The sequence below is a fragment of the Erpetoichthys calabaricus genome, chromosome 1 (assembly GCF_900747795.2).
Source record: "Erpetoichthys calabaricus chromosome 1, fErpCal1.3, whole genome shotgun sequence".
NCBI lineage: Eukaryota > Metazoa > Chordata > Cladistia > Polypteriformes > Polypteridae > Erpetoichthys > Erpetoichthys calabaricus.
In genome coordinates, this window is record NC_041394.2 from 258,010,261 (window position 1) to 258,021,384 (window position 11,124).

General features: G+C 38.2%; 1 protein-coding gene across 1 annotated transcript in view; it reads right to left on the reverse strand.

The window, feature by feature from the left end:
- The window catches only part of chchd3a (coiled-coil-helix-coiled-coil-helix domain containing 3a), a 232,886-nt gene extending 222,740 nt beyond the window's left edge, over positions 1-10,146 (reverse strand). The window contains exon 1 of the mRNA XM_028814380.2: positions 9,916-10,146. Coding sequence (XP_028670213.2) covers positions 9,916-9,996 — 81 coding nt within the window. The 5' untranslated portion in view covers positions 9,997-10,146. The remainder of the gene's footprint in view (positions 1-9,915) is intronic.
- Between the last annotated feature and the right edge of the window lie 978 nt (positions 10,147-11,124).

Genomic DNA, 11,124 nt, shown 5'->3' on the forward strand with positions numbered 1-11,124 from the left:
CCGCCTACTGTAACTTGCTTTCTTTTTTCTTCGGTTATAGTCTTGAATAAAAGTGCACTTGTTTTGTTATACTTTTACATCAACATATATTCCTGTGTTTGAGCGACACGGGCATGCTCAAGTAATGCCACGAAAAGTGCATGCAGACACTTCAGTTCGCAAGCATTGGTATGACAATGCAGCCACAAGTACACTTTAGAACTATAGCGCGTCTTTATGTGAAAACAGCAGTGTCAGATGGGGAGTGTCTGATGATTGCATATAGTGCTGAAGTTACTGCTCTTTACTATGCTTTCCTCTGCATGTCCTGGAGTACAAAAGAAACAGCATACAGCAACACGTGGGGACTGACAATATTGGGGGGAAAAAAACACGCGGTCGTATGTATCGTGATACACTGTAGAGCGTCTTTATGTGAAAACAGAGGTTTTAGATGGGGGGGGGGGGTTGTGGTGGTAGGGAAGGATCGTGAACGCAACTGAGACAACGAAAAGTGAATTTAAAAAAAAAATAAACAAAGCAAACCTTTACAAATATCATAAATTACACCGGCTGTTACAGACTGAAATCAAATGTATCTTTTTATTCTAAAATAGTGAAAATAAGAACACTTCTCAAAAGGGAGTTACGCAGGATCGAACTCATGAGCTTCTGATTCCCAGTCAGCGACTGATACTGTTGCGCCACGGAAGAAGCGATAGCTAATGAGTGTCAATGTCACACACTAAGGCGGCTTTTTTTGGCGGTGGCTTTTTTTTTTGTACCTTTTGTGAAAGTGTTTCTTTGATATTTGGACTTCAGGCTTCATACATTATATAGTTTATTCCTACATTTTGTCATTTGCTACTAGAATATAAAAAACGTTTCTGTTTTAACAATGTGTTTACACAGATTACTGTAGAAATGCAACACATATGAAATGCGTGTGTTCCAAATAACTATCTATTATTTCCACTCTAAAACTCCACTCCCAGATAATCAATCAAGGCATGAGCTGGGAGATGCAAGTCAGTGGGGGGATGGAATAGCCGGCTGCTGGCAGCTTGTCTTTATCAGTACATTTAGATGACAAAAGACGCTGGCGAAGAGGTGAGAACGGTTTTAAGAAGCGATTTAAGGTGGGCCGGATCTACGAGTTTTTTCGTAGGCTCTGGTAATTCTAGTGTTAAATGCAAAAGCTTTAAGGTAGGTTTCTTCAAATTTAGCCAATCTTAACCCAGTGACCCACAACTATCTGCTTATGGGGCGGCACGATTCATTCCTTCTTCAGGTTGCCTATCCTGCATCAGATCGCTTGACTAGAAGGAGATGGAGACACAGTCAGGTGCTGGCAAATCGATTCTGGTCATGTTTTCTGAAGTATTAGCTACCAAATCTTCAGACATGTCAGAAGTGGCAAAAAGAGGCAGCTAATTTACAAGATGGAATGGTAGTAATGCTTCTTGATCCACAGTTACCCAGAGCTTTATGGCCTTGAGGTAGAATGTTGCATGTTGTACCTGGAGCTGAAGGATATGTTCGAACAGCTAAAGTAAGGATTAATGGAAGAGTGTACACTCGACCTGTGGCCTGAATTATAGAACTTCCAAAAATACCTTATGATGGACCTTCCAGTGACATACCTTCAAAATGATTTAAAAGTTCAAATCTGGCATACCAGATTTGGTGTTGGCTGTAAAAAAGGCTCATGTATCTTTAAGGAGCCTATGCCCAGTCATGTGAAAGCCAGCGGAGTGTGAAGTGAGCATGTGAGTTTGACAGGCATAACACATGAAAGCTGGGACTACTAGAGACACTAAAGAATGTTTTAAGTTTGTGCGTTTGTCGATGATATGTAATATAATGTATATGTTTACAAGTAAAGTGTTAAATGTTATGGAGGAAACTGTTCTGAACCAATAGTCATTCTAATATTTTACATCTCTTAGTGTTTATTATTATCGCAAATACATTTAAATAAAACAGAGAATGTTTATACTCTGTTTAATACAGAACCTGCCAGTAATAATTAGTGGCATGCTGCATTAAATATTTAAGAGATGTTATGTATTAATATGGATGTAAACCTGTTACACTGCAGCATTGAGTTTGCAATTGCAAATACCTTATGTTGCTAGTGTCTAGCTATAGTGCCATCTATTAGAAGTTTTTCATAATGAAAGAACATTATAATTAGTATTGCAGTACAACGTTTATATATGTACTAAATGTTCTACTCTTGTTGTTTGCCTTGTTAGAACCACAGAGTACCTATGTAAACTTACTTGTACAGTTGTTCAACCTCATGTGTACTTGTGGAATTTTAACATTAAAACAATGTTTCTGCAATGGAGGGATTAATTCCTGTTTTGTAACCGACGCACCACAGCAACTACAGCAAACTGCAAGTCTGCCCTCTCCTACATTTTAAAGCTACCTTGCCAATATATACAATTATACATGATCAATTTGAAACTCATGACCACTGCATTGAATGTAATCTTCACTGTGACTTCATTTACTTGTAACTACATTTATCATTTCTCTGTTTATGCTTACGTTTACCTTTATTTTTACTACATATTTACCATTACTTTCAGGGGAGTGCAGGTTGCATGGTGTTAACTGACACATTTGCGAATCAAAAGCGGGCAATTGGCACAGTGATAAGGAGATATGAGCTTCCCACCGTATCAAGGACAAAGAAAAATTGTGTAACCTTCAGCGATTCTAGTGTTAAAATACTAGTAATAGCTGCATACCTATTTGTTCTACTTTATCCATCTATCCATTATCCAACCCAACTAGGTAATTTTTCTCTGCAGGTTTGTCATGTGTTAAAACCTTTCAAAATGGCAACTGAAGCATTATCTACAGAAAGGCACCCTACAGCATCCACCATTCTACCACTAAAACACACTCTTGTATGTAAGCTTAACAACCCAATATAAGATGAAATGCCAGTGCTGAAAGAAATGAAAGCAAAACTTGCAGATGATCTTGGAAATTTCTACTAGGGACATAAACAGGCCTTTCTGCTTAGTAATTAAGCATACCTTGTCCCACACTTTCATAGTTTAAATCATCTGACACAAACAAAAAAAAAAAAAGGAGTGTCACACACATGCACTTAGGAGGCAGTCAACAAGCCCGGAGGTGAGCGATATATTGTCCAGCAGGGGGTTGTATTGTGGTACTGATATCTCTCTCTCTACCTTTACAGAACCAAAGAGGAGAAACAATAATACACAACCACCATCAACAATAACCTTACTAGAAAATGGCTCCACTAAATCACTTCCGACTCCTACAGATGACGTCACTTTCGGTATCTCGAAGATGACATCACTTCCGGCCAGCACTGATGATGTCACTTCCGGTCCACACTAACTTCCTGCCACATCATTTACTTAAACCATTTTCTGTATAAAAACGATCCTCACACCAATGTTGAGGTTGAATATTTGTTGTTTATTCAATTTACTTTGACGAGATTTGAGCATGAGATTATACGGGGCAAATCCCCAAAACTTTCCAACGTGTCATTGGACTTAATTTATCACAGGAGGAATAAGAAAAAATACTGGATGAAATGGCAGGAATAATTGTGAAAGAAGTAGAAGAGAAAATCCCATTGGTAAGCCTAATGCAAAAATTAAACTCCGAGGACAGTACAGCACTAAGTGCTCTTGGAAATCTCTTTCATAGGGTTTAAAGTGAAGATGCAGGTATAACAAGGAATGTGAATGTTATGTATCAAGAGATCGTTATCTATCAGAGAAAACCATCCCAGTGGTGGAAGATACAATGTTGTGAAAGGTACCCTCATCCCACAAAACTAGCACGGAAATATCTATGCATAACAAGTAAATCTGTACAAGAAGAATAAGTCTTTTTAACAGCTGAAAACAAAGTGAACAAAAAACAATCGGCACTAGATTATGAACTTGTTGATCACATTGTACTCTTAGCAAATAATCTTTAAACTGTGTATACGATAAATTCAATTAAATTAAATTTATTTAGATTATTGTAAAATGTATTTACATATCACTTAAATTTGCATATCTACAGTGGTGTGAAAAACTATTTGCCCCCTTCCTGATTTCTTATTCTTTTGCATGTTTGTCACACAAAATGTTTCTGATCATCAAACACATTTAACCATTAGTCAAATATAACACAAGTAAACACAAAATGCAGTTTGTAAATGGTGGTTTTTATTATTTAGGGAGAAAAAAAAATCCAAACCTACATGGCCTGTGTGAAAAAGTAATTGCCCCCTGAACCTAATAACTGGTTGGGCCACCCTTAGCAGCAATAACTGCAATCAAGCGTTTGCGATAACTTGCAATGAGTCTTTTACAGCGCTCTGGAGGAATTTTGGCCCACTCATCTTTGCAAAATTGTTGTAATTCAGCTTTATTTGAGGGTTTTCTAGCATGAACCGCCTTTTTAAGGTCATGCCATAGCATCTCAATTGGATTCAGGTCAGGACTTTGACTAGGCCACTCCAAAGTCTTCATTTTGTTTTTCTTCAGCCATTCAGAGGTGGATTTGCTGGTGTGTTTTGGGTCATTGTCCTGTTGCAGCACCCAAGATCGCTTCAGCTTGAGTTGACGAACAGATGGCCGGACATTCTCCTTCAGGATTTTTTGGAAGACAGTAGAATTCATGGTTCCATCTATCACAGCAAGCCTTCCAGGTCCTGAAGCAGCAAAACAACCCCAGACCATCACACTACCACCACCATATTTTACTGTTACTGAAATGCTGTGTTCCTTTTACGCCAGATGTAACGGGACATTTGCCTTCCAAAAAGTTCAACTTTTGACTCATCAGTCCACAAGGTATTTTCCCAAAAGTCTTGGCAATCATTGAGATGTTTCTTAGCAAAATTGAGACGAGCCCTAATGTTCTTTTTGCTTAACAGTGGTTTGCGTCTTGGAAATCTGCCATGCAGGCCGTTTTTGCCCAGTCTCTTTCTTATGGTGGAGTCGTAATCACTGACCTTAATTGAGGCAAGTGAGGCCTGCAGTTCTTTAGACGTTGTCCTGGGGTCTTTTGTGACCTCTCGGATGAGTCGTCTCTGCGCTCTTGGGGTAATTTTGGTCGGCCGGCCACTCCTGGGAAGGTTCACCACTGTTCCATGTTTTTGCCATTTGTGGATAATGGCTCTCACTGTGGTTCGCTGGAGTCCCAAAGCTTTAGAAATGGCTTTATAACCTTTACCAGACTGATAGATCTCAATTACTTCTGTTCTCATTTGTTCCTGAATTTCTTTGGATCTTGGCATGATGTCTAGCTTTTGAGGTGCTTTTGGTCTACTTCTCTGTGTCAGGCAGCTCCTATTTAAGTGATTTCTTGATTGAAACAGGTGTGGCAGTAATCAGGCCTGGGGGTGGCTACGGAAATTGAACTCAGGTGTGATACACCACAGTTAGGTTATTTTTTAACAAGGGGGCAATTATTTTTTCACACAGGGCCATGTAGGTTTGGATTTTTTTTCTCCCTAAATAATAAAAACCATCATTTAAAAACTGCATTTTGTGTTTACTTGTGTTATATTTGACTAAAGGTTAAATGTGTTTGATGATCAGAAACATTTTGTGTGACAAACATGCAAAAGAATAAGAAATCAGGAAGGGGGCAAATAGTTTTTCACACCACTGTATGTTAGGGTCTTGACTCCATAGGTTGCTCTGAATTTTGCATAGGAACTGTGTTTCTTTTATGTTAGATATAATAATTGACATTAGGAATAATTTTATTCTGCCAAACAAATACATTAAATGTTTGAATGGCATTGTTGTTCTGAAGTTGTTGATTCTTTATAAACAGTCTTAAGTCTACTATTTTCTTGCTGGCTGCAAACTGGCTGCCAAAACACAAATACAGTACAATATAATAATGCATGTACAATGTGCGTGGACAAAGTCAAAAAGGTGTTTTTTTCTACAAATATATACAAAGAGTAATGATGTTTGTGAAAGAATATTCAAATGGTGTTTGTTGGGGAATTCTCACAGCCCTACCATGTACCACTTTTTCCCCCCTAACTCCCAGTGGAAGATGCTGATGGGACTGTATTTTTCTGTCCTCCATTCTCAACTGGCCATAAATGGCCAATAAACTTATTTAATAGGATTCATCCATTTTAACCAGTTTGAAATTGCTTGGTTTTAATGTTTGTAACATAATCTATGTGTGCACATTATATAATTTGTGTTCAACCTGTAAACTTGTTATATTGCTCAGACCCTATACTCAGTTAACAGTATCATACACAAATAAACTGAACTATCTAAATATTGGCAAGACTGAAAAATAAATGTTTGATTTAAATAGTATTTCAATAACCTGAGCGTGTGGATGTCACCACTGTCTCCTAAATAAAAGGACCATAATAAACGAACATTTCACAAATGTGTAAAAATTCTACAGACAAAATTACAAGACAATGCAGCTAATTTAAAAAGTTCTCTTAATGATTTAGTGAAGGGAAAAACAAAATAATGAGTTCATAGAAATGAGCAGAGCATATACTTCATACTCTTTTAGCCAAGCTACTTCAACGTGCTCATTCATTGATGCATTAAATGACAGAAATAATGACAGATACATTAAACACATGCACAGAGGGAGACCATTCCAACTTCACATGGAGAGCAAGGATTCAAAACAAGGACTTTGATACCATGAAGCAAATGGACTATACGCTACCGTAACACCCAGAAATACTTTATATATATATATATATATATAAAAAAAAAAAAAAGACTAATCCATTGTAATGAAACTAAAACAGGATACAAATAACATGAAACATATTTACATTTACTTTTGAAATCATTGTGGTATATTCTATTACAGCTTCACTTTTAAGATTTGTTCTTAGGAGAGGCTCTTATTTTTATTCCACAACTAGGAAATTTCTCTACCACTCTAAGTAATATGCAAAAAACAATAAAAACATATGTTAATTGGTATTTAATTGATAAAAAATATGTTTTTTAGTAGTTAGCATTCAGTCAGGGCAGTTCAGGTTGGAAAGCAAGCACTTGTACAGCACATTGCCACATCCACCGCATGACGAAACAGCTCAGGGTCCTGGTTGGCAAGCCCCCAGGCATGCACACAGTTCACACTGTCTGGAAATGACCATATATCTGATGCAACCAGGTGTTACATGGGTATCCCCTTGGCCTGGACCAGCCATTCAGGTCCTCAAAAATGAGGATTCTGTGAGCCACTGTGGCCACAGTGCCGTAACTGACGCTCCCTCACAATGCAGGTATTGTGCCTCATTCATGTCTCCATGAGCAACTGCTCGTTCGGCACAAAGTCAAACCAGCGGTACCTAAGAATTCTCCAAAGAGACACAGTATTGAAGAAGTCCAGCCTTTGTTATAGGTCACTGGATAGTGTCCATGTCTTGCAACCATATAGCAAAACAGGAAGCACGAGGACTCTAAAGACTTTGACCTTTGTCCTTTTGCAGATATCAGGAGCACCACATATCCCTTTCCAGCAACATCATGACTACCCATGCTCTAAACGCAGTCAACACTCTCTCTGCGTTAAAGGCCTGGATCTTGGTTTTTATCCAGGACACTTGCAAGGTGAGATACTTAGACTCCTTACTCACTCTCTCGAGAACCCCGATTAGAGCCTCCACGGACTCTACAAAGATCACAACATTCTTGGCAAAGTCAAGATCAGCAGCTGGACCCCATGACTCTGCCCAACACCCAGTCCATGCAAGCATTGAACAGGGTAGGAGCAAGAACACACCTCTGACAATCTTTAGAATCAACTGAGAAAAATGCCTCCACTCTGCTCAGCATTCACAGTACCAGTGTAAAAGCTGGCAATGACATCCAGCATCTTCAGGGGGATCTCCCAAAGTTTTTAGGATGTCCCAGAGGGCAGCTTGATCAACTGTGTCGAATGCTTTACGAAAATCGACAAAGGCTGCAAAGAAACTCTGCCGATATTCACATTAGTGCTTGATGAGAACCCTCAGTGCCAGGATGCAGTTAATGGTAGACTTCTTAGGCGTAAAAAACCAGACTGCTCCAGTCACTGGTACAGTAGGTGAACATGTTATCACGGATCCTATTGAGGAGGACCCTAACAAGAACCTTGCCTGGCACCGACAGCAACGTTATCCCTTTGTAGTTGCCGCAATCCATGCGATCACCCTTCCCTTTCCAGTTAGGGATGACAAGTCCCAAATTCCAGTCAGTTGGGATGATGCCCGTCTCCCAAATGGTAGCAAAGATAGCTTGCAATGCAAAGAGGACAGCCTTACACCAGCCTGAAGAAGTTCACCCTAATTGGAGGATCACCCATGGACCCAGAGGTGTTCAACATCCTAGCCAGAGGATCAGCTTTAAATAGCTGCTCAAAGCAGCCAGCCAAGCGGGTGACAACTGCAGCATCATCCATAAGGACCGTTACGTCACCCACCATGAATGGGACACTCCAAGAAACAGATTCGTATGTGCATAATACGTTGATTCCAAAGTAAGCAGTTCCAAGTACAGACTGGTATTGCCATCACGCTGTGCACTGTGACTCCTCTTGACGATATCCAGGGTGCCCTGCGAGATGAAATACCTCCTTCTATGATCACTGGCAACACCAACACAGTCACAGAAGGTCTCCCACATTACATTAGGATCGGTGGTTGCACCCAAGTCTGCAAGTTTCTCACAAAAACTGCATGCATACTCATTCGAAACAGCCTTCAGTCAAGGCTTTATAATATTCTCTGTAATATCCAAACACTACCTAAGTCAACACAATGCAACCCTTTATTCTTTGATTCATAAATATTCACCCCACTATTTATATTACATCTAATGGTGAATTACTGCAAGAATTTAATAATAACAATAATTCCTTAAATACAAAATTGGCTGAAACTGTTTCTGGCAACTGAAACACTCCCATGTGTCCAGTTGTAAAATGACACAATGAATGTTACATACGTTTCCCTTGACAAATGTAGCTAAAATCACAATGTTTTGATTCATTTGTTGGACTTTTTTTAAAGTTTGTAATGTTCTGTTTGTTATTAGGTTGTTGTGGGATTGTTTTCTAAAATGGTTTGTGTATTTATTATGAAAGGAACTACATCAAAACATTAATAATAATAATAATACATTTATATAGCGCCTTTCCCATGCTCAAGGCACTTACAGAATATAATAAAGAACGGCAGAATAAACCCTTAGTGGAATTTCAGACAAAAATAAAGATGGGATCACGATGCTGCTCCAGATCTAGTGGAGCAAACTGTTATTTTGGTCTCTCCCACTACCATTATACCAGGTATGGACCACAATTTACAAACCTAAAACTTTGTAGGGATTGTTTCTCAAAACTGATAAGGGACACCTAACAACTCCCTAATCAGCTTACCGGCATCAAAATACCCATCAGGACAATTGAGTAATAAAAATTAACACAATAATTAAAACAATAATTTAGCCCATCTGCTGGCTATAGCATTTAGTATAGATTTTTAATAGGAGAATCACTGCCATGAGATTATTTCCTTCAATGACACCCATCTGGAAGTAAGTAAAATTGAAAAGAACAAGTTCAAGAATGTACACCTTTTTACTGTTTATAATACTGTCCAGATGCATCTGCGTGGATGGAACAAACATTCGCCAAATTCTAAAAAATGGATGAGAGAGAAGTGACCGGCGTCACACTACAAGCGACCTCTAAACTTTCAAAGCTGGGCTTGAGACTGGCAACAGAAGAGCTGCTAACAAAGCATAAAAACTGGCTCGAGAAGAATTGACGGTTCTACTTTCAGTTTGGGGGTTTGAGGCTGATTGTTTGGATTGACTTTCACAAAACTCAAACATCTAAATTCAAATTTCGGGGCGTGCACACCAAAATGTTTCTTACACTCACCCGAATGCCCTTCACCACTGTCACGTTGTCATTCTCGTCCGCTTCAAAGGACACTCGGCGAGTACTGTTGTTACCTCCCATGTCTGATAACGAACAGTCACAACGCGACGCCAAACTATTATGTTCCAACAGTAAACCACTTCTTACAAAATTGCAGAATTACTTTATTTAAATGAAAGCGGCGCACGCTCCCATAAAACCCCGCGCCACCAAAAGGAAAGAGGAAGAGTAGGCGCCCTCCCTCGTGACCTTTCTGTCCCACCCTCTCGAAACAAAAGAAGAGCCGCTATTGGCTGTGACGCGAAAGTTGCGTTGCGGTAGTAAAAGTGTCAAGTCGTCGTGGAAACTGAGGTATCATCGTGTTAAAAGGTCTAATTTTGACGGCTGAGTTCTGGCACTTCGTAGAAGTCAGAGGTGTAAGATATCTACTTTAATGCAATTTTGACGTTGACATAATTCCTTTAAAAATTTCTAGTTTCCATAAAGAGGCTCTCCTTACATGGTCACTTGTGTATAAATATAACCTTTCCTCTTAAAGATTTACTATACTTGTGTAGATTTATTGAAATAATATAGAAATAATATTTTTTTTAAAATTGGGTTAATGTGGTATACTTTTGGTTAAACAAATTGTAAACTATAATGGTGATTTAAATAATTTTAAAGAGTTTATTAGTAAATACAACATTTATGTTGTACGAAATGCAATACCTAGAGAAATAGTGCCTCTTTTAAGAAGTTGTGGTGATAGTCCAGTAGAAAGACTTAATGAAATTACAGCATGCATTCAATTTCAGGAAAAAGATATTCTAAGTTATGGATGAAATAATCAATTTTTAAGTCGTTATTTCAAGATAACCACATGCTTGCTTTTGCAATACACTGGAATTCTTTATTTGGCAAACAGATTGATTGGAAAAAATAAATGTGGACGAGAAGTAAGTACTGTATAATTAATTTTATTTCACATACAAGATAATTCATTGAATTTATCCTATAAAGACTAGTTGTCCAGCGATTTAAAATTATATACAGATGATAAATGTATTCTTTTGCCAGTAAATTTTAAAATATTTATTTTACTAATTAACATTGTCAAACAATTCAGGATGGAGTTACAAACTTACATTAAAAATAGACTAATGCGAATATTGGTTTTAAAGAAATGTTATATCAAACTACAACGACATTGAATATAATAAAAAATTA